This window comes from Macaca nemestrina, chromosome 5, assembly GCF_043159975.1.
Source record: "Macaca nemestrina isolate mMacNem1 chromosome 5, mMacNem.hap1, whole genome shotgun sequence".
Lineage (NCBI taxonomy): Eukaryota > Metazoa > Chordata > Mammalia > Primates > Cercopithecidae > Macaca > Macaca nemestrina.
The window spans coordinates 139101306-139123697 of NC_092129.1; the positions used below are offsets into that span (position 1 = coordinate 139101306).

The 22392-nt window shown below is 51.6% G+C and overlaps 4 protein-coding genes across 8 annotated transcripts in view; 3 read left to right on the forward strand and 1 right to left on the reverse strand.

The window, feature by feature from the left end:
• Positions 1-4564, forward strand: part of LOC105489562 (exportin 5) — a 53797-nt gene extending 49233 nt beyond the window's left edge. Inside the window, exons 26-32 of the mRNA XM_011754431.2 lie at positions 25-122; positions 1020-1082; positions 1833-1915; positions 3183-3290; positions 3429-3566; positions 3757-3921; positions 4406-4564. Of these exons, the coding sequence (XP_011752733.1) occupies positions 25-122; positions 1020-1082; positions 1833-1915; positions 3183-3290; positions 3429-3566; positions 3757-3921; positions 4406-4543 (793 nt within the window). The 3' untranslated portion in view covers positions 4544-4564. The remainder of the gene's footprint in view (positions 1-24; positions 123-1019; positions 1083-1832; positions 1916-3182; positions 3291-3428; positions 3567-3756; positions 3922-4405) is intronic.
• The window catches only part of LOC105489564 (RNA polymerase I and III subunit C), a 42596-nt gene extending 30905 nt beyond the window's left edge, over positions 1-11691 (reverse strand). For 2 of the 3 annotated variants that reach the window (XM_071097020.1, XM_071097021.1), the window contains exons 1-8: positions 11535-11691; positions 11336-11407; positions 8973-9080; positions 8582-8714; positions 8232-8351; positions 7995-8147; positions 7648-7797; positions 7374-7490 (exon numbers count right to left, since the gene is read on the reverse strand). In XM_071097020.1, coding sequence (XP_070953121.1) covers positions 7374-7490; positions 7648-7797; positions 7995-8147; positions 8232-8351; positions 8582-8714; positions 8973-9080; positions 11336-11407; positions 11535-11603 — 922 coding nt within the window. In that variant the 5' untranslated portion in view covers positions 11604-11691. Of the gene's footprint in view, positions 1-6899; positions 7236-7373; positions 7491-7647; positions 7798-7994; positions 8148-8231; positions 8352-8581; positions 8715-8972; positions 9081-11335; positions 11408-11534 lie in introns of those variants that run through there. The other variant, XM_011754437.3, reaches the window with a different exon arrangement.
• Positions 11692-11760: 69 nt separating this feature from the next.
• LOC105489565 (Yip1 domain family member 3) lies at positions 11761-17208 on the forward strand. 3 transcript variants are annotated; one of them, XM_011754438.2, is made up of 9 exons: positions 11761-11989; positions 12624-12830; positions 13018-13124; positions 15409-15454; positions 15591-15683; positions 15842-15973; positions 16168-16281; positions 16477-16600; positions 16725-17208. In XM_011754438.2, exons 1-9 carry the CDS (start codon positions 11909-11911, stop codon positions 16871-16873), a joined length of 1053 nt encoding a protein of 350 aa, XP_011752740.1. In that variant the 5' UTR covers positions 11761-11908; the 3' UTR covers positions 16874-17208. The 3 variants fall into 3 exon arrangements, with proteins under 3 accessions (XP_011752740.1, XP_011752741.1, XP_011752742.1); XM_011754439.3 differs by having other exon boundaries at positions 11823-11989; positions 12529-12830; XM_011754440.3 differs by having other exon boundaries at positions 11823-11989; positions 12532-12830.
• A 1545-nt stretch (positions 17209-18753) lies between these two features.
• LOC105489566 (leucine rich repeat containing 73) lies at positions 18754-22094 on the forward strand. The gene is made up of 6 exons (XM_011754441.3): positions 18754-19545; positions 20144-20304; positions 20643-20765; positions 21131-21231; positions 21379-21601; positions 21749-22094. Exons 1-6 carry the CDS (start codon positions 19274-19276, stop codon positions 21817-21819), a joined length of 951 nt encoding a protein of 316 aa, XP_011752743.1. The 5' UTR covers positions 18754-19273; the 3' UTR covers positions 21820-22094.
• The last annotated feature ends 298 nt before the right edge of the window (positions 22095-22392 follow it).

Consider the following 22392-nt stretch of genomic DNA (forward strand, 5'->3'; position numbering starts at 1 on the left):
ACTTGGCCCTCTGGTTTTCTGCAGTGGAGAAGATGAGGCTGCAGATGAAAACCCAGAGTCTCAAGAGATGCTGGAGGAGCAACTGGTGAGGATGTTAACCCGAGAAGTCATGGACCTAATCAGTAAGTGGCAAGTAGAAACTGGGGCTATAGAGAATTTTCCTGGAAAAGAGCTGGTCACTCAGCCAACTCCACGAAGGCCTGACTAATGCAAAGGATTCATGTTTGCGGCCTGGCATGGTGGATTGCGAGGTCAAAAGATCGAGACCAGCCTGGCCAACATGGTGAAACTCTGTCTCTCCTAACAATACAAAAATTAGCTAGGCGTGGTGGCGTACGCCTGTAGTCCAGCTACTGGGGAGGCTGAGGTAGGAAAATCGCTTGAACCTGGGAGGCAGAGGTTGCAGTGAGCTGAGATCACACCACTGCACTCCAGCCTGGTGAAAGAGACTCCGTCTCCAAAAAAAGGATTCATGTTTGCAGCAACACTGACAGATCTAAAAGAAATAACTAGACAGAAGCAAGGCAGTGCTGAAGTCAACCTAAGGACAATTTATGAATTGCAAGCTGAATAGTACCAAAGCCAGAATATGGGGAAACAATCTAAAATAGCAGGAGGAATTTGGATTCATTAGGAAAAACTTCCTAGTTTTCTCAAAATATGGAAATGTTTTAAATTCTTGGACATGGAGACTGTTAATTTTCTTTTTGTTTTTACTGTGTCATTTTGTTTGAGATTCAAAGTAGACCAGGGATGTATCAAGCATCCTCTCCTAGTCACTCACTCTCACAGAATTCTGTAATTTTCTCTCAGCTAGTTGAACTTGAAGGAACAAAACAGGTCGGTCATCAGAATGCCTCTATTTCTATTGGTGAAGCTAATTCTTGTGCCTTGGACAGTACCCCCATCTTCCACCTTCCTCACCTGGCCAGAGACAGGTTGGGATCGGTGGGCCTGAGGTGGCTGTTGTGGTAGTATATACCCACCCTTCACCTAGTAACCCTGCTTTCTTGCTTTAGCGGTTTGCTGTGTTTCAAAGAAGGGTGCTGACCACAGTAGTGCTCCCCCAGCAGATGGAGACGGTAAGTGAGCCTGTGAGACCTTGGAGGTCTGCTCTTAGCCTCCCAAATACTGTTCCTTCTGAACCAGGTCGGTTTCCTTGAAGTCTGGTGAGGAGACACCCTACATCTAGTTGTCATCTCTGGACCAGCCCTCTTGCTGTGTGCCTCCATCATACTCCCACCTCCAAGCCTTTGCACTTGCTGTTTCCTCTGTCTTGGATGATTTTCTCCCAACCATATATGTGATCTATTCCCTTGCTTCATTCCAATGTCACCCCTTCCAAGAGATCATCCATGACCAACCTATCAAAAATAGTAACCCCAGCTACTCTGTATTCCTCTGCTTTATTCTTCTTAATAGCACTTGTCACTGCACATTATGTTTTTATTTATGTATTCCTTTCTTACATATTTCCCATGTTAGAATGTAAACTCCCATCAGGGAAGGGATCTATTGTCCTATTCCTTTTATCCCCAGTAACTAGATCAGTGCCTGGTACAGAGGGTGCTCAAATATTTGTCCAACAACAAAGTATCTTCAGTATTTGCAGCTTTTTGTGTTTCTGCCTAGAAGCTCCCGTTTCCCTCATGTACGGCTTGGGTGTATCTCTAGAAGATTGGCCATGGGCATGGGCTATTATTATGTGGAGGTGGGAGGGGTCCCAGTACTACTAGAACACTCAGCTTTGCTTTTTTTGCGCTTCTGTCAGAACAAGATATTCTTCTCTGTTCTGAAAAGATGGAGCTTAACATTCTACTCTCTGATAACAGATGAAGAAATGATGGCCACAGAGGTCACCCCCTCAGCTATGGCAGAGCTTACAGACCTGGGCAAATGTCTGATGAAGCATGAGGTGGGTAGAAGGAACAGGTGATACCTTTACTCCTTGCCCAGGTAGGGAGCCACCTTTTACTTTTCTTGCTCTATGGTGCTATCAAGAGTTTTTTTGTAGGCCGGGCGCGGTGGCTCAAGCCTGTAATCCCAGTACTTTGGGAGGCCGAGGCGGGTGGATCACGAAGTCAGGAGATCGAGACCATCCTGGCTAACATGGTGAAACCCCGTCTCTACTAAAAATACAAAAAACTAGCCGGGCGTGGTGGCGGACGCCTGTAGTCCCAGCTACTCGGAGGCTGAGGCAGGAGAATGGTGTAAACTCGGGAGGCGGAGCTTGCAGTGAGCCGAGATCGCGCCACTGCACTCCAGCCTGGGTGACATAGCGAGACTCCGTCTCAAAAAAAAAAAAAAGAGTTTTTTGTAATACTCTTTTGTTATGTAAGTTCCTGGTTCTTTAGGCCCCAGAAAAAAACGAGGGAAAAGGTGCAATGCCAAAGTGTCTCCCATACCAGCCTAGGCAGGGGCTCTCAGGAAAACACATAGTAGGCACACTGATGCAGATCCCTGGTGTTTAGCCTCCCCCAGCCAGGCCTGAGCTTTGTCTCCATCCTGTACATACAGGTTTTCTCACATTTTGGTTTTTTCTTTTTGACTGGCAATACACAAAAATAGAGGAAGTAAACTCACTTCTTTTATTTTTCCTGCTTCGCTATTTAAAACTCCAGCTCCTAAGCCAGGCATGGTGGCGCACACCTGTAGTCCCAGCTGTTTGGGAGGCTGAGATGGGAGAATAGCTTGAGCCCAGGAGTTCAAGACCAGCCTGGGCAACAAAACAAGGACCCCATCTTTAGAGGGGGGAGGAAAAAAAAAAACAACCTCCAGCTCCTGATGTATAAGAATAATCAGAGAGGCCAGGCGCGGTGGCTCAAGCCTGTAATCCCAGCACTTTGGGAGGCCAAGACGGGCGGATCACTAGGTCAGGAGATCGAGACCATCCTGGCGAACACGGTGAAACCCCGTCTCTACTAAAAAAAAAAAAATACAAAAAACTAGCCGGGCGAGGCGGCGGGCGCCTATAGTCCCAGCTACTCGGGAGGCTGAGGCAGGAGAATGGCGTAAACCCGGGGGGCGGAGCTTGCAGTGAGCTGAGATCCGGCCACTGCACTCCAGCCCGGGCGACAGAGCCAGACTCCGTCTCAAAAAAAAAAAAAAAAAAAAAAAAAAAGAATAATCAGAGAAAATTGTGCTGCTTTTCCCACTGTAATCCTTCATCCTTTCCTGTTCAGGATGTTTGTACAGCGCTATTAATTACAGCCTTCAATTCCCTGGCCTGGAAGGATACTCTGTCCTGCCAGAGGACGACCTCACAGCTCTGCTGGCCTCTACTCAAACAAGTATGGTGGTTCACCCCTTTTCCCTGCCCCTCATAGAAGGTTTGGGTCATGCAGATTGACTAAATCATTCAGAAGAATTGGGGTGCTGAGGCCTTGAGAGAGGCCCCCTGTGGCCCTAAAGCACAGCTGTCTCCCCAGGTGCTGTCAGGGACACTGCTCGCAGATGCAGTTACGTGGCTTTTCACCAGTGTGCTGAAAGGCTTACAGATGCACGGGCAGCACGACGGGTGCATGGCTTCCCTGGTCCATCTGGCCTTCCAGATATACGAGGCGTTGGTGAGTGGGGAAAGCATGGGGGCAGGATGGCTGCAGCTTTATCACTCAGTCTGCTTCTAGTCTCTTGGGCCTTATCCTAAATCCAGGCACCTGCCAAATTGCTGGTGCTAGCTCTGAGAAATGGGTGTGGCAGGAAATGGGGAGGGTGGCAATAACCTACATCCAGTAAGTTTATTCCTGCTGGTATCAGCGCCCCAGGTACCTGGAGATAAGAGCTGTAATGGAGCAAATCCCTGAAATACAGAAGGACTCACTGGACCAGTTTGACTGCAAGCTTTTAAACCCCTCCCTGCAGAAAGTGGCTGACAAGCGCCGAAAGGACCAATTCAAACGCCTCATTGCTGGTTGCATAGGGGTAGGTCACGAACCTTCATTAGTGCACCCAACCCCCTTCTTAAATCATGTGTATGGGCAAACCTTATAAACCAACTGTAGTTATTGACCATTATGGTGATATAATTTTTTTTTTTTTTTTTTTTTTTTTTTTTTTTTGAGACAGGGTTTCATTCTTCTTGCCCAGGCTGGAATGCAGTGGTGCAATCTCAGCTCACCACAGCCGCCACCTCCTAGGTTCAAACGATTCTCCTGCCTCCGCCTCCCAAGTAGCTGGGATTATAGGCATGCGCCACCACACCTGGCTAATTTTTTGTATTTTTAGTAGAGACATGGTCTCTCCATGTTGGTCAGGCTGGTCTTGAACTCCTAACCTCAGGTGATCCACCCGCCTTGGCCTCCCAAAAGTGTTGGGATTACAGGTGTGAGCCACTGCGCCAGACCAAGAGAATCTTCAACTACTACTTAGGGCCCAGCATTAATTCTTTCTCATTTGTTTTCCACAGAAACCCTTGGGAGAGCAGTTCCGAAAAGAAGTTCACATTAAGAATCTTCCCTCACTTTTCAAAAAAACAAAGCCAATGCTGGAGACAGAGGTGCTGGACAATGATGGGGGTGGCCTGGCCACCATCTTTGAACCCTGAATCAATTTTTTGGGCATCCTTCCTCGGCCTTTCTTGTCATCTCTTCTTTCCCTTTGTAGCTAATCTCTAGGCCCTTCTTGCACTGCCACCTCACTTTCCACTATTGTCAGCCTGGAGAGAGATCCAGGTCTGGAGCTGGAGAGAACAGGCCCTGTGCAGGACCAGAAGTAATTATACTAAAGTATCAAGAAAGGGAGTTAGGGCTTAAACCATTCTGTCTAGATGTCCCAGATAGTTCCCATTCTACTTGGAGATTTGGCTTTTCCAAGAAAAGCTAGAGCAGAGCAGCCCTTCTCCCACAAGCCCTCCCACCCCTGTGCAGCCACATACCTGTACAGAATGGTAACTAGGGATGCTGTGCCCAACACCGCGACTAGCAAGGCTCGCAGCAAGAGCACAGCCCTCAACTACTTGTGCCAGAGTTTCTCTTGGACCACTCCAACTCCCACTGAGCCCTTTTGCTGCTGGGCTGGCAGGAAACTTGCCCCACTCCCTAAGGGGCACGTCTGGGTTAGGTGCTAAGTGCTGAAAAGAACTTGGCCAGTTCTCTCAACTTTGCTTTGGGCAAGAATCTGGTCACCTGATGGGACGCATGGTATAGGCTACTGCTAAACTTGGCACAGTGTCAAGTATAGTACCTCCAAGGACCAGGGCTGGGCAGTCTTTAGTGCTAACATCCCCTTTAGAGCTCACACATCTTGCCCTTCCATGAATGACCCCTCAGTTTGGCTTCCCCAGCCTCAAGGTCCACTCAGGCACAAGAGCCACAGTACCCTAGAGAGTGTCACATGACACCATTGTCATCCAAGGATAAAACAGACCAACTAGGCTATATCTGTGATAAGCAGCTAGCAAAGCCACTGGTCTTCTAGGACTAAGACCAGGTGCCTTCCGCAATCTCATGGTCTTTCAGGTCCCTGGTTACTTTTCTCAAAGACCATCTCCAAAAGAAAAGAATACATGCCTTCGCATCACAACCTGTACTGTGAGTCCATTCTAGAGGTCACTGAAAGGCCCTATAAACAGGACTCGGATATGGGACCTGGCCCTGACGTTATTACTGGCCATAAAGGCAGACTTAATCCATACAGAAACCAGTGTGTCCATGTGCTCTGCACAAAAACAGACCTGTTGTCCACCAATCCACTGACAAGAGGGTTTCCATGAGAGCCGAAGTGGACTGAAGCTATAGTTTTTAGCTGGTGCGGGCCAGAGGCAGGGTCAGATTGGGAAGAGGCAAAGCTGAGGAAGCAGAAGTTGGAGTCTCATGTTGCTCCCTCTTCCCGTGTGGTGCTCTGGGTTCCTGTGGATTGTGAAGGCGATCTCAAGAGTGTTTCCCTCCAAACCTGATAGCTGCCTATTCCTGTCTGGTTGGGGCTGTGGAGGGTGTAGTTGTATTTATTGTGTTGTAATATTTTTAACATCCTGTGACTTCATGCTAGAAGTTTTCTATTGTTTATAGAAACTTTTTGTAGAAACATTAACTCCAAAGCACATCTGCATGTCAGTAAAAGTCTCAGTTTCATACAGAAAGGGACCCATCTGCCTTTTTCAACCTAGTCTTAAAACCAGTGACATACTCCAGAGTTACTCCATGAGCACCCTGCAAAAGGGGACTGAACAGGAAGAAATGTGACTGATGAACCTGGTCTTTCAAGCTTTCTGAAATGGTGTGCCAGTTAGAAAAGGATTTCTATCCTGACACACCCAGACTAGGCAGCCCATACCATTCTCACAGTGTCTTTCATATGTGGCTGCTGGGCCTGGCCCAAAGGAATTGCTACTGTTCTTTGTTGGAGCTGTCAATAGCGGCATGAACTTCCCTGGTAATCCGGGAGACAGGTGAAATGGTGCATTCACTCTAGCTTGAATGTTTTTCTAGGGGTTTGGCTGTACTCCCAGAAACCACCTTAATTTGCCAATTCTCAGGAGGTGTTTTTTGTTTGTTTTTGAGACAGGGTCTCACTGTTACCCAGGCTGGAGTGTACATCTGATGTTCTTAATTGCTAAAGGTCAAACCAGTTCTGAAGTGAGGCCCTGTTTTTCGCAGTGGCTCACACCTGTAATCCCAACACTTTGGGAGGCCCCAAGGCAGACAGATCACTTGAGGTCAGGAGTTTGAGACCAGTCTGACCAACATGGTGAAACCCTCTCTCTACTAAAAATACAAAAAATTACACATAGCCAGGCGTGGTGGTACACACCTGTAGTCCCAGCTACTCGGGAGGCTGAGGCAAGAGAATTGCTTGAACCCAGGAGGAGGAGGTTGCAGTGAGCAGAGATTGCACCATTGCACTCCAGCCTGGGCAACAGAGTGAGACTCTGTCTCAAAAAACATAAAAGTTGTCTCAAAAAGTTCTGTTTGGACATGAGTTTATTTACATCTAAGGCCTTACAAAGGCCTAAAAGTCTCATTTTATGGCACATTTAACAAAATGTATTGATTAAAAATAAAGCTGGAATTGTCCCAGAAAACTCAGGATCCCTAGTCACACTGGGCTCTCTGTACAGCAGTCCTGTAGGGTGGGTCAGTCAGAACCCAAAGCTTCAGCTTGCCTCAGGAACATCCAAGCTCAGTCCATCTGAACCGCATCTAGTTCATCCAAGAAGCGCCGGCACTTCCCCATCAGTACTTTGATGGCTTCACTCACCAGCACATCTGGTGGCAACACCCCCGTTGACTCAACAGAGACTGGGGATCAAAGAGACACTTTAGCCTAGGCGGGGCTTGCCTGTAGAAAGCCCCTGTTACTCAAACTTCACATCTAGACTGGAAGGAAGCTGCAGCACCAAAGAGTACTGCCCACTCATCTCACCACTTCATACTCACAGATATAATGATCTCGAACCCGGGCAAGCCTCACAACCTTCTTTAGCTTCTCATGCCGGAAGATTTCTCTGCTGAAAGTATCCAGCCGGGGGTTGGCAACTCTGGCCACCTTTTTACCTAATGAGAACAAACCACGTTTTTTTATTCTTTTTTCTAATTTGCCCCTTGGTAGCAAACCATGTTATACTTTTAGGAACCCAGGGTTTTTATTTCTGTCTCCTTCAAAGAAAATATAATTTAGGTCCTAACCTGAACAGCACCCCAAATACCATACCTTGGACTTCCTGCACCTCAATAACACCAGGTGAGAAGCACCTGCTCAACTCCTCAGCTGCCTCCCCTTCCACGGGCTCAAGCAGGGTGATGTCTGGCAGGAGCCTATAACTGGCTGTTGCCACTGGTGAAAACTTGGCATGATCTTTGCCTGGAGAGGAAGAGAGAAAGTGCCTATACGAAACCCTTCTAGGATTAGGAAGAATACTCTTCCTAAGCTGCTAACAGCAAAAGCACGATGCTCTTGGCTTTCTACCTGCTAGGAATATCTCAGCTGAGTTCCCTAGTCAGCTTGCCCCACTGCAACCAAACTACCCCTCTTCCCAGGAAGGAACACAGGGTTCTCACCAATGCCCTTGACACAGTGCATAAGCAGGTCAATTTCTTGGCCAGGCCGCAGCTGAGCAATGAGGATGTCATCGTGCACTGGTCGGATAGTGCCCTCTGGGAAAAGATCAGCCTGGTTCCCCAGGGGGATCCATGTCATATGCCTGGTATACACTGGAGGAAAAACATGTCAAAAGATTTCCTAAAACTAGCAGCCACCCACAGGTGGGGCCTCTTCCTCACCCTACCACTACTTACCTTTGTGGTTCACATACAGTTCGTTGGGGTCAGAGGAATCTTTAGCAGCATGGGGGTTCCGAGTGCATCTGACTTGGAGACGAAACCGTAGGGTATCTATCTCTGTGCCGTCTTCATCTCCTGCACAAATGGAGGGAGCTCTTAAGAACTAGTAAACATCTGAGTGCCAGCACTATACTGAATGCTTTACATATGTGTCCCATTTAATTACGGCAAACTTGGGAAGCCAAGGCAAGTGTTCTCACAGATGAAAAACACTGATGTACAAACATAAGTAACTTACCCAACATCACAGTCAACCAGGATTTGAACCCAGACAGTCCACTTCTCCCAAAATTTCATTTTCTTACCTTGATTCCGATACTCAAAAAGACGGGGATCAGCATGAATGGGAATGAGCCCCAGACGGTGAGCAAGGATCTCATCCTGAACAATGGATGTATTATTGTACACCAGGACCTTCTCCACAGCCATAGTTGGCACCTGCCCAAGGAAAAATAACCACTTATCTGCAAAAACCCAACAGACCCCCTACCTATCCCCACAACCCCACCCTCCAGAGGTAAGGAGCTATCTCTCTTCCTAGAATGTTTAATGAGAAATTTACAAAGAATGAGAAGGTAAAATGCTCAGCAAAATTCCAGGAAAAATGAGGGAAGGAAAGCTTGAGACAATTCTCCAAGTGAGGTGTCAGTGCAGTTCCCAAAGCAACTCCAGCCTTGTCACCATGCCTGCCAATACCTCAGCTAACAGAATTCGTCGAAAAGCATTGGCAATGGCTGCGTCAATTCCCACCATGTCGAACTCCAGTGAGTTTTCATCCATGTGTACTACATCCACACGGAAATTCTAGAGGGACAGGAAAAACATTTAAGTGAAACCTGCTCTCTCTCTAATATCTCTTCATACCTCCCCCCCTTAGATAATTCCCTCAAGTATTATCCTCTCGTCCAAAAACCTCCCTTTGCCCAGATGTCCCTTATTAAATATTCTTTCTCGGCCAGGCGCGGTGGCTCAAGCCTGTAATCCCAGCACTTTGGGAGGCCGAGACGGGCGGATCACAAGGTCAGGAGATCGAGACCATCCTGGCTAACACGGTGAAACCCCGTCTCTACTAAAAAAATACAAAAAACTAGCTGGGCGAGGTGGCGGACGCCTGTAGTCCCAACTACTCGGGAGGCTGAGGCAGGAGAATGGCGTGAACCCGGGAGGTGGAGCTTGCAGTGAGCTGAGATCCGGCCACTGCACTCCAGCTTGGGTGACAGAGCGAGACTCCGTCTCAAAAAAAAATAATAAATAAATAAATAAATAAATAAATATTCTTTCTCGCCCAGTGCTTTAGTTTCATAAAAAGTCTCCATTTTTGTCGTCCATTCATTAAAACCCTATGCAATATGGCTTCCAACCAAACCATCCACAGAAGCTATTCCACTAAAGAACAGAAACTACCATAGTGCTTAGTCCTGTTGACACTACCCAGTCCTCTTACTAGACTTCTGTTATGCTTGACATTGATTTAAAAACCTCCTCCGGGCCCAGCACGGTGACTCGCACCTGTAATCCCAGCACTATGGGAGGCTGAGGGGCGGATCACAAGGTCAGGAGTTTGAGACCAGCCTGGCCAGCATGGTGAAACCCCGTCTCTACTAAAAATACAAAAAATTAGCTGGGCATGGTGGCGCGTAGCTGTAGTCCCAGCTACTCGGGAGCTGCCTGAACCCAGGAGGCGGAGGTTGCAGTGAGCCAAGATTGCACCACTGCACTCCAGCCTGGGAGATAAGAGTGTCTCATGAAAAGGAAAAAAAAAAAAAAAAAAAAAAATCCCCTTTTTTGAACGATTCCCCTGGTTTCTGAGCTCCACTCTTCTTCCATCTCTGATGATCAACTTCCACCCATCTCTAAATTTGCCAGGTTCTTGTCTCTCTCCCAGGTCACCTTAACTGTACTGACAGTTTTAGCAACTATCTGTTCTGACAACTCCCAAAATTTTATCTCACTTCTGATCTCATTTCAAGCATGCAGTCTTCTAGCCTGCTAGATTTCCCCACATACAGAAAACAATGCATCATCATCCCTGTTCCCCAGACCCATTTCTCCTCTTAGTAAATGATACCACAAAGCAAAAAGCAGTTCCCAAGCCAGAAAAAGTCATTTTATGCTACCCCCACAGCCTTAATCCAAGCAGTCATAAATTTACCTTATATTCTTCCTTTGCTCTATTTCTACCATCAGTCTTAGTTCATATCTTCAACCTCAGCTTCCCTTACAACAGATCTGCCTGCTCCATATGATCCTCCTCAAACTCATTCCCTCCCAGCCATCAAGGTTGCAAATCTGATCATGTCTGCTTAAGAAACTATTCAAGCTCCCTATCATCCACAGTGTGACACACTTCAATCTTGCCGACCACTCATGCCAGAACTACTTGGACATTCCCGGAGCACATGTCACAGAAGTCATAATTTTTTTTCAAGCATTAGCCTTTTTCATTGTTCATACTTTATTCCTTGTATCAACAGGTTAAAAAAGTAAAATTTTCCCAGGCACTGATTTACACATCATGTTTATAAGCTGCATAAAGGGTAACATTCAGTAATCTATTTAAATGCAATTTTAACCCTTATTTTAAGCTAAGTGAAACAATAATACAAAAGACTAAATACACACAAAACCTGCATATCCTGAACTTCACTGACGTGAAACTCAAATCTTTCATAATTCAACTCCTGTTTTTTTTTTACTTACCATTCAAGGTTCAATTCAGATGTCCCCTCCTCTTGAAATGTTAAGTGCCTCTCGGCCCCTCTTCCTGGTCTCAGCGGAATGCTCCCCACCCCAACCCTGCCGTCTTCATCGCTATCAACCACCTTCACCATATTACACTAGATGCACTTGTTTATACGCACCATTCCTCAACAAGACGGAATATCTCTGCAGAGATAGAAACCGTGTCTAATTTGGCCTGTAAACGGAGCGTCTAGCACATTGCTCAACAAACACAAACGGAGCGACCCCCAAAAGCAGCTGCTGAGACAGACACAGGCTGCTCAGGCCACAGGGTCTGGCCTTCATAACCCTCCCCAGACAACTTCGGCCCCACTTACCTTCTCGAAGCGGTCCTGGTCCCAGGCATCATCATAACCGGAATAGTTTCCGGGAAAGTCAGTGGTATGGACCTAGAGCAAAGGGACGAGTTTGTCCACGAAGGGACAATGAGCCCACGGCTATCCCCACGCCAATCCCAAGACCCACCCCTGTTCCGCTCTCATTCCTCCCGCCCGAGCTCAAGGCCACAAGGCTTACATTGCGAACCCCAAACTCCCCTAGAACCACGCGGCCCCGCATCTCCTCCACCGCCTGAGAAGCCGCCATCTTCAATCTCTCCACGAGACTGGAGGCTCTATCTGGCGCGTGCGTCCTAGTAGACTGGCTCTGTCTCCGTGGCAACGCGCCACCGCCTGGAATCTTAAATATCGCGAGACTTTTCCCCGCTTCCGTCCACGTCCCCAGCCTCCGGAAGTTGGTTTTGTCCAAACATCCGGGCTTCTCTTTTTTGTGTTCCGGCCGATCCCACCTCTCCTCGACCCGGGACGTCTCCCTCACTAAGGCCCACGTCTCGCCCACTCCTCCGCGCGCGGGGCTAGCGCGGGCTTCAGCGACGGGAGCCTTCAAGGGACATGGCAACTACAGCGGCGCCGGCGGGCGGCGCCCGAAATGGAGCTGGCCCGGAATGGGGAGGGTTCGAAGAAAACATCCAGGTAATGGCCCCAAGGCACTAGCTGCCAGCAACCCGAGGGCCAGCGATGTCCAGAAGTGTCTTGAGGATTCTCCCTGTGGGCCTGGAAGTCCGCTCCATTTGCAAAACTCTCTTCTTTGGGTCTTCGTGCACACTAAAGTCAGTAGGATTAACATTGACCTGAAAGGGCCAGACTAGTACTCCAGCCTGAGGGTCTCGGGTCTCTGGGCCCGCTCGAGGCATTAGGAAGAAGGTATTCTTGGAACAAGTTAGGAAGTTGGTCGGGGTCAGGCATGGAGTGGGGTTGGGTGGGATTCACTGGCATTCGCTGAAAACATATTATGTGTATAGTTTTGTTTGGGGCTTAGGAAAGAAGGAAATGGGCACTTTTTCAGCCTTTTAGTCTTTGGTAGGTAAGGTAGGAAAAAGACAGGAATGGAAGACTAGTAGTATGTTTCCCAGCCTAGAAAATTCAGCCAAAGCTAGAAACCAAGAGTTCTGAGAGCATATGAGGGGGAATGGAGTGGCATGATCTGTAGTGATTCCGAGCCGTATCCTCAGCAGTGGAAGAACAAAGCCCTAAACCCTGGGATGAGCAGAGGACTTAATGGATGGAACAGAAAAGTCCTGCACTCTAGGAGCCATTGTCTTCACAGGGCGGAGGCTCAGCTGTGATTGACATGGAGAACATGGATGATACCTCAGGCTCTAGCTTCGAGGATATGGGTGAGCTGCATCAGCGCCTGCGCGAGGAAGAAGTAGACGCTGATGCAGCTGATGCAGCTGCTGCTGAAGAAGAGGATGGAGAGTTCCTGGGCATGAAAGGCTTTAAGGGACAGCTGAGCCGGCAGGTGGCAGATCAGGTAAGCATGATTGAATCTTCTGCAGGTGGAAAGGTATACCTAGGTATGTCCCATGTTCTGGAGTTGGTGTTGGTGATGTTTGCCCCAGGTTGTCCAGTTAGAACCATGTAGAAATCAAGCGGAAAATAGGCAACAGGGTCTAGAACCAACAGTCCCACAATACCTATGCCCATCTTCCTTACTTCAGATGTGGCAGGCCGGGAAGAGACAAGCCTCCAGGGCCTTCAGCTTGTACGCCAACATCGACATCCTCAGACCGTACTTTGATGTGGAGCCTGCTCAGGTGCGGAGCAGGTGAGGAGCCTTCTCTTGAAGAAGCTTCCCTCCTAACACCTAGTCCTTTATGCACACTACAATCAGATTTCAAGCCCTGGGCTCTGGTGGGCTCCCCCTCTTCATGACCCCATCATCTCTCATCACTACACCTGTCACTGAAACAAATAATAATAGCTACCAACTTTCTCCTTTTTTCCATCTAGCTGACTACTCATATTCCCTCAAAACCTACCTCAGATGTCACTTCCTCTGTTCCACATTCCTCAATCCCACCCCCAGTTTGTTCTCTCCTGGTGTTCCTATAGAACTTTGTACTTGGCAGCCGGGCGCGGTGGCTCACGCCTGTAATCCCAGCACTTTGGGAGGCTGAGGCGGGTGGATCACAAGAGCAGGAGATCGAGACCATCCTGGCTAACACTGAAACCCCGTCTCTACTAAAAATACAAAAAAAATTAGCCGGGCGTGGTGGCAGACACCTATAGTCCCAGCTACTTGGGAGGCTGAGGTAGGAGAATGGCATGAACCCGGGAGGCAGAGCTTGCGGTGAGCCGAGATCGCGCCACTGCGCACTAGCCTGGGCCACAGAGCGAGACTCCATCTAAAAAAAAAAAAAAAAAAAAAAAAAAAAGAACTCTGTGCTTGCCTCTAATAGACAGCACTTCACCACTGCTTTCCTTTCTTATTCCTGGAATCTTCCCCCCAGAGACCAACAGCATCTCAAAAGCAGGCTCTGTCTTGTTTATCTTTTTATTCCCAGCAGCAGAACAGTCTCAGAATCAAAATATCAGGGCATAGTTTTTGAGTGACTTTTCAAGAACTAGATTTAATCCGGGCTTGGTTTTTTTGTTCGTCCTTTAATCAATGCTAATCAAATACCCAGGACCACTCTGCAAGTATTTATTAAGCATTTGCTCTGTGCCAGACCCTATACTAATTGTATCTGGTTCAGTGGTGAAGATAGATAGGAGCCTTGCTCTTGAGTGCAGTTACAGCACAGTATTCATGCTATGATGGGGCACACAGGAGGGATATGTGAGCCAAAGCAGGTTGGTGGATGGGACAGGACAAGTTTCCCAGAGGAAGTAAAATCTAGCTAAAATCCAAGGTATGATTGGGAGCTAGCCACTTGAGAGAAGGGGCAAGTGACTGAATTTTCATACCACTTCACATATATTTTTCAAGAAAATGCTCGACAGTACCTGGAGGCACAGTTAAGCAGGAAGAGGAGGCGTTTTTACTATTCCCTCAGTAACACCTTTCATTCTAAACCTTCCATCTAGCCCGCTAGACTTTTCCCAGGGCTTCCTCATTATAGCCCTAAATTCTGGGTACTCTCTGCTGAGGTCTGCCTGTCTTGTCTTGTCTTTTTATTTTGTTTTGTTTTTTTGAGATGGAGTCGCACTCTGTCACCAGGCTGGAATGCAGTGGCGCGATCTCGGTTCATTGCAACCTCCACCTGCCAGGTTCAAGCAGTTCTCCTGCCTCAGCCTCCTGAGTAGCTGGGACTACAGGCACCCGCCACCATGCCCAGCTAATTTTATGTATCTTTCATAGAGACGAGGTTTCACCATATTGGCCAAGCTGGCCCCTAACTGCCGACCTTGTAATCTGCCCGCCTCAGCCTCCCAAAGTGCTGGGATTACAGGTGTGAGCCACCGCGCTCAGCCTGCCTGTCTTGTCTTTTTTTTTTTTTGAGACGGAGTCTCGCTTTGTGGTCCAGGCTGGAGTGCAGTGGCTGGATCTCAGCTCACTGCAAGCTCCGCCTCCCGGGTTTACGCCATTCTCCTGCCTCAGCCTCCCGAGTAGCTGGGACTACAGGCACCCGCCACCTCGCCCGGCTAGTTTTTTGTATTTTTTAGTAGAGACGGGGTTTCACCGTGTTAGCCAGGATGGTCTCGATCTCCTGACCTCGTGATCCGCCCGTCTCAGCCTCCCAAAGTGCTGGGATTACAGGCTTGAGCCACCGCGCCCGGCCTGCCTGTCTTTTCAAGGGGAGGGGGCAGATGGATACATGGTTAGGCTCTCCGTCAAGGCCCAGCAGGGCTGAGTTCTCCATATAGCTGCTGTTTCAGTCAGCTAAGTTTCAGAGGGTTGTCCTTCCTGGAAGTTAATTTTAGGGGCAAGGAAATGATTTCCTTATTCCCTATCTGTCTTTACTACCCTGTTCTACCCTGTCATCCGACATGTCCTCTAGGCCAGGCCCCATTCCCTGGAGTTAGAGATGAATAAAATTCAGGCCGTGCCCTCCAGAACCTCATGGCCTCGGGCTGCCTCTGCTTTAATCTCTCCTCTCCTTTCCCAGGCTCCTGGAGTCCATGATCCCTATCAAGATGGTCAACTTCCCCCAGGTGAATAGGGGGTGGCACGTCTGGAGAGTGGGGGGAAGCACCAGGGCAGAGGGTGGGACCACCAGGCAAATCCTGGGAAGCCATAAACAGACGAGCTGTTGTACCCTCCAGCCTGAATGACTTGGTATATTGACAGAAAATTGCAGGTGAACTCTATGGACCTCTCATGCTGGTCTTCACACTGGTTGCCATCCTACTCCACGGGATGAAGACGTCTGACACTATTATCGTAAGCAGGACAGACAACTTTGGGGGGGTGGCTGCACTAGGTTGAAAGCTGCCTGAGGATGCGGTGGTGGAGTGAGATAGGAACCGCCCCTGCGGAAGGCCCTAGGTGAGGCTGAGATCAGAGGTCTCCTAGGACTAAGTAGAGCCTTCACCCCACAGCGGGAGGGCACCCTGATGGGCACAGCCATTGGCACCTGCTTCGGCTACTGGCTGGGAGTCTCATCCTTCATTTACTTCCTCGCCTACCTGTGCAACGCCCAGATCACCATGCTGCAGATGTTGGCACTGCTGGTAAGGAGCCAGGCGTGGTGGGCAAGAGTGATGTTAAAAAGAGTAGCCAGGCCTTGGTTTGCATCTGTCCTGGGGCCCCGAAGCCTGGAATGGGAGGAGTAGGCCAATGGACCGTGTGTTTCCCATGGTCCCCATGAGAGGCCAGAAACCAGCCCAACCTGAGTGATTCCCCTCTCCACCATCCTCCTTCCCAGGGCTATGGCCTCTTTGGGCACTGCATTGTCCTGTTCATCACCTATAATATCCATCTTCACGCCCTCTTCTACCTCTTCTGGCTTTTGGTGGGTGGACTGTCCACACTGCGCATGGTAAGCTGGGCAAGAGGCTTCCAGGGGTGGGCTGTCCTCCCAGGGAGTTGGGGAAGACAGCCTGGAGCTGTCCATCTCACAAAGAGCCCTAAATGGGAGGGAAGGGCCCAAAGATGGTTCTGCCCTGGGTGGGAGTGTCTTCCCCACTCCTCACTTTGGAGCCAGGCCCTTTGAGCTGTATTCTTATGGCCCTAGGTAGCAGTGTTGGTGTCTCGGACCGTGGGCCCCACACAGCGGCTGCTCCTCTGTGGCACCCTGGCCGCCCTACACATGCTCTTCCTGCTCTATCTGCATTTTGCCTACCACAAAGTGGTAGAGGGTAAGTGGCAGGAAGGCCTGGGTGGGGGAGAATGGGACAGCAGCTGCCTAGGGCAAGAAGCTGGATATCATGGTCAGTGGGCTGGGCCCATCTGACCCTTGCTCACCTTCCATCTTCCTTCCAGGGATCCTGGACACACTGGAGGGCCCCAACATCCCGCCCATTCAGAGGGTCCCCAGAGACATCCCTGCCGTGCTTGCTGCTGCTCGGCTTCCCACCACCATCCTCAACGCCACAGCCAAAGCTGTTGCGGTGACCCTGCAGTCACACTGACTCCACCTGAAATTCTTGGCCAGTCCTCTTTCCCACAGCTGGAGAGAGGAGGAAGACTATTAAAGGACAGTCCTGATGACATATTTCTTAGATGGGGTCTGCAGCTGCCACTGAGCTGTAGCTGCGTTAAGTACCTCCTTGATGCCTGTTGGCACTTCTGAAGGGCACAAGGCCAAGAACTCCTGGCCAGGACTGCAAGGCTCTGCAGCCAGTGCAGAAAATGGGCCAGCTCCTCTGAGACCCCTCACCACCTACCCCTTCCTTCCTCTTTATCTCTCCCACACTGTCTTGCTAAATATAGACTTGGTAATTAAAATGTTGATTGAAGTCTGGAACTGCAGCGGCTGATCCAGTGGTCCTCCCTGTCATCCCACTTACTATATACTTTCATGCTCAATCAGCAATGGTAATGTCGTATGTTCCCTTTTTCATATCCTCACCCAGACAGGATAAAGGTGGGACAGGCCAGACTACATAGAAGGCAGTGCTTGAATATGGAACCTACCCCTGAGGGCAGGGGACACCTGACCCATGAAGCGGCAGGGAGGCCTCAAGCACAAAAGCCATAAGCCTGATGGAACACTGCAGCCAGCTTGAGTCTGGGCTCAGCTGCACTCTTGGGAAGCCAAGGAAGCAGTGACAATTGGACAAAACATCCCGACTTAAACCCCGTGTCAAAACAAGGATCTTCTGCTCCTGGGCATTGTGGGGATAATTTTCCTGTGGAGCTCATAATTGAAGCCAAACTTGGCTTTGCCCTGGTGGTACTGGGGCCAGCTCCTTTCAGTTTTTCTGTCTTTCCTCATAAAACCAACCACCACTCCTAACATAGCACCATCCACCCCCCGCACCACCACCTCTTTAATCTGCTCCACTTAATTCTGGTGGCTAAAAGAGGGAATATGGCCTTTGACCTTCCTTCACTATATTGAATATTATGTTTTATGTACAATAATCTCCTTACACTAGTAAATCTGGGTCAGCAGCCTCTATCCCTCCTAACAAAGGGACTAACAGAAAGAGGTGCCCTTCATTTGTCCTGCGTTACATAAGTGAGGCCCCCACCATCCTGGCCAGTGGACAAAGTTGCCACAGTACCGCCTGCACCGTGGGGTGTGACTCAGCTGCCTTCACGTCCTCACCAGTGCTCCAGGGCTCTGGCCCTGGCACCTCCTCTGTATTGGCAGCCCCAGTGTCGCGGCAGGGACACACCCTCAGATGTCAACAGTGCCCTGCATAACTGGAAAAGGCGTGGCACCAGGACCTTGCATCTATCTGAGGCTTCCCTGCCCTAGGGACCCTCTGGGGTTCCCTTCTCCCCAGCAGCTCAGGCTGGCTCTGCCCAGCCGTGGCCCCCGGGGCCTCCCTGGTGAGGCCGCCATCTTGGCGAGAAGCAAGTGGGAAGTCCCCGTGGACCGGGATCCCCATGCACGCTGCTTCTCGAGTCACGAGGGCAGGGCGAAGCGCGCCACGGAAGAAAGGGCCCTGGGGCCTTCGAAATAGGAGGGAACAGTGCCCTGGATCCCGGCGAGGGCCTGGACCTTAGGAACGGGGAAGGATGGGAGAATGGGCAGAAGAAGCAGTAACCGTGTCTACCACCACCTCCACATGGCGTGCCTCCATTCCGCTCCCCGTCAGCCCTCCCCAGTCAGCCCATCCTAGGCCTCAGCCCTGTCGCCTTCCTTCTGCTAGCTAGCTGACCCCACTCTCACGGGAAGAGCGGCCTATCGCTCCCAGCTCCCTGCCCCGAACCACCCGTGTGCGCAGACCTCGCGGGCCAGCGTGGCCTTGGCCGGGCAGGGGGCGGGGCGAGCGGCGATGACGCGGCCGTTGCCATGGAAACTCGCCGCCCGTTAGCTCTCTGGAGCTGGAGCCCGAGTGGCAGCCGCCCGCCTCAGGCTCTCTCTGCCAGCCGTGCGGCCAGGCCCGCGGTGTGGTCGGGGGAGCCGGGCGGCAGAGAAGGAAGGAGCAGGTACGGCCTCCCAGCCGGGACCGGTAAGCCGAAGCCCTTGAGCCGCTCGCTGCCGCCGCGACCGCGAGGAACAAGGACGAGCGCGGAGCAGCGCCTGCCCAGCCCCCGGAACGCGCACCCGGCCCAACGCCCAGACACGGACCGTGCGAGCTGCCCCCGCCCCAGTGCCGCCCCACCTCAGCCCGGCCCGCGCCCTGGACGCCTCCGCACCTCGGGCCGGCTCCGGCTCAGTCCCGGTAGCTCTTCTCCGCCCCCGCCGCAGCCTCCGCCGCAGCCGCAGCCTCCGCCACAGCCTCCGCCTCCGCCCCCGGCCCCACTCCGCCCGCGACCCCAGCCGGGGCCCCGACCCCGGCCCTATCCCCGGCCCTGCCCGCGGCCCCGCCAACCTCCCCTCCGGCCCCGTACCCGGAGGCCCAGCCGTGGGCACGATGCTGCCCAGCTCCATCCAGATTTCGGGGGAGCCGCTGTCCGGCGCCGAGGTGCGGGACATCTGCCGCGGCCTGCGCGACAACGCCGTGCGCCTGCTCTCGCTGCGCGGCTGCCGCCTCTGCGACCGCGACTTCGGCCGCATCTGCCGGGCCCTGGCCGGGGCCACGTCCCTGGCGCAGCTCAACCTTAACCTGGGCGTCGTGTCCAGCCCCAGCCGCATCAAGCAGCTGGCTGAGGCTCTGCGGACCAACCGCTCCATCCAGTCCCTCTTGTGAGTGCGCCCCCTCGCAAGGGGGTCCCGGGCACTGCACCCCTCCATACACGCCCCTGGCATCTCATGTTCCTCCACACTCCTTCCAGTACCATTCTACCCTCACATGCTTTATGCACATATACCGTGCCTCGGCCCATGCCTTCACAGCACCCTCCAAGCACACGCTTGGGCTTTGCACGCGCGACCCTACCCGCGTTGGGATACCTACTACTTCCTGACATTGGGTGGGGGCCGTGCCTCCCCATCTGATCATCTGCATTTACTTCACTGGGGCAGCTCCTCGGGTTCCCGAGAGAGAATATCCCCCTGGGGATGAGAGCCCTGCCCACTGCAGTATTCCAGTCCACTACTCACCTACCCCTTCTCTGCTCCTCCCTGTGCGATGTCCTGGATCCCTGCCCCAGAAAACAAACCGAATTCTCCCTCTACTTGTATTCCCTGAGAATCTAGAACTTTCCTTCTCCTTTTTCAGGCCTCTCTAGTGCTGTGACTGAGTGCCCTCCCCATATCTAGGGCTGACAGAAGTGAAAGTGCCCCTTCCCCATGTAGATAGGGTTCAGGACTGCAGTAACCCTGCTCTCTCACTCCCCACCAGCCTGCATGGGAGCCCCTTGACAGATGCGGGGCTGGCCTTGCTGAACCCAGCCCTGGCCCTCCACCCTGCCCTCGTGGCTCTGGACCTGGGGGACTGCATGCTGGGTGATGAAGCCATCAACCTCATCTGTGGTCTCCTGCCCCCAGACGGGGCCAAATCTGGTGAGCAGGGCCCTGTTGAAGGCTTGGGCTAGTGTGGCAGTGATGAAAATCGAAATGCAGAGGGAAGGGGGTGTGGCCCCAGAGCTCTGATGTTGTGGGTGAGAACGTCTTTCTACTCCTCTAAGGAAGGGGCAGGATGGGGGGCAGCATGGAGACTCAGGGATCCAGGCTGGGCAGGCAGAGGAAGCATGGGCCTCCTTAATGGTTCTTGAACTCTATGGTGGGGGTGAGGTGGTGCTTAGCCACTAGGGACACCCTGGAGACACAGGGATGGTGGGGAAGGGCTCAGGGAGGGCTTAACCCTCCTTATTCTGGTTTCTTGCTATGATGCTACCCAGGCTTGAAGGAGCTAACGCTGAGTGCCAACCCTGGCATCACCCCTAAGGGCTGGAGCCGCCTCGCCATTGCTGTGGCCCACAGCTCCCAGGTCCGCGTCCTCAATCTGGATTACAACCCCCTGGGTGAGGCTCAAGAATACCCCCTTGGGCTCTCACTGCCTCATGCGCTATCCAAGAGCCTGGGACCATCAGTTGACATGGTAACCCCTACACTGGGAGAGGAAAGAGAAAGGAGAGCCCCCAAGGGTAAGGAGATAGCTTTGTGGAGGACCAGGTGACCAACAAATAGATCAAAGCATCAGTCGCCACCCGTGGGCCTAACTTTCTTCATGCCTTCACTCACCAATCACAATGATCCCTTCCTGACCACCACCAATTGTCCATCCTGGCCAGGGGTTAGTATCTTAAGTTGTTAAGGCAATGGGGAAGCTGTCTGTAAGGATTAGCAGGCATGTGTGTGAATGTGTGCACGTGTGTTGTCTCCCCAGGTGACCATGTGGCAGGAATGCTGGCTGTAGCTGTGGCCTCCAGTCGTACGCTAGAGGTCCTAGACTTGGAGGGCACAGGGCTCACCAACCAGTCAGCTCAGGTGGGAAGTTGTCATGTTTGGGAACGGCCAGGGGATGGGGTGGAGGTTAGCTTATGTGTCTGATGACATACCTAAGGGGTGGCAGGTTGGGGTCTGAGGACCTGCCTTAACTGTGTTCATCATTTTCCATATTCTTCCCCACCTCAGACCCTGCTGGACATGGTAGAAAATTACCCCACAGCTTTGCGGAGCCTGGTGTTGGCTGAGAACAGCATTAGCCCAGAGCTGCAGCAACAGATCTGTGACCTCCTCTCTGAGGGAGAGGAGGAGGAGGAAGTGGCAGGAGGGGCTGGCGACACCCAGGAATGGGAGAGAGGGCGGGAGCCTGCTGCCCACCAGAGGGGCAGCAGCTCCTGGATGTGTCCCAGTGGTAAGAACCCAGAGGGTTGATCAGAGATAGGTCTGGAAGAGGCTCGGGACAAGGGAGAGTGGGTGTGGAGAACCTAGGCTTTCAGCTATCTGTGGTCCCCAGTGGAGGAAGGAATGGTGGTCTGAACACCCCTCTGCCCTTCCACAGATCCCAGCTCTCAGATGGTGCTAATGACGTCAGGACTAGGGGACAGTCTGTTGGCTGAGACCGAGATGTGACTCTCCACTGGGCCTCTGCACACCATTTCACTTGTCTATTGTCCAAGCCCCTTGCCCCAGATTATCAGGCTCAGGCCCTGGGGCTTGGGAGGGAACTGGGGTCAGGGGCTACATGGGGGCTCTGGCAGCTCCTGGCAGTGTGGTGGGAAGGAAGCTCTGGAAGCCGTGACTGAGCAACAGCCTTGGGGGGGCACTTGAACCCAAGGCAATGCCTTTGAACTTGGCAGCTCTGGCTGCAACCCGCTGGCTCGGAAAAGATTTTATGAACTCCACAACCTGGCGTGCGGCTGTAGTCACTGGGGGCCGGCAGTAGGGGAGGAATTGGAACTACCAGTAAGCACCACTAGGGGGCAGTAGCATCACACAGCCCAAGCTCCAGGCTTCGTGAACTGGTCCAGAATCTCTCAAAATAGGCCTGGCCTAGGCCTAGGACCTGGGCTTCTGGGGCAACACCTTACACAAGCCCCATGAAGATGTGGTCCCTGCCTCTGAGGGAAGACTCAGGGACCCTGCTAAGGTTAAGGTACCCCCCGCTTCCGCTCCCTGATGCTCTGTGCCCAGGGAAACCCTAGG

Coding starts and splice junctions, on each gene's coding strand:
- LOC105489565 (XM_011754438.2), top strand. CDS start 11,909: ATGGCAACTACAGCGGCGCCGGCGGGCGGCGCCCGAAATGGAGCTGGC. Junction 13,125..15,408: donor CCTGCTCAGGTGCGGAGCAG/GTGAGGAGCCTT, acceptor CTCCTTTCCCAG/GCTCCTGGAGTCCATGATCC. Junction 15,974..16,167: donor TGCAGATGTTGGCACTGCTG/GTAAGGAGCCAG, acceptor CCTCCTTCCCAG/GGCTATGGCCTCTTTGGGCA.
- LOC105489566 (XM_011754441.3), top strand. CDS start 19,274: ATGCTGCCCAGCTCCATCCAGATTTCGGGGGAGCCGCTGTCCGGCGCC. Junction 20,766..21,130: donor TCTGGATTACAACCCCCTGG/GTGAGGCTCAAG, acceptor TTGTCTCCCCAG/GTGACCATGTGGCAGGAATG. Junction 21,232..21,378: donor TCACCAACCAGTCAGCTCAG/GTGGGAAGTTGT, acceptor TCCCCACCTCAG/ACCCTGCTGGACATGGTAGA.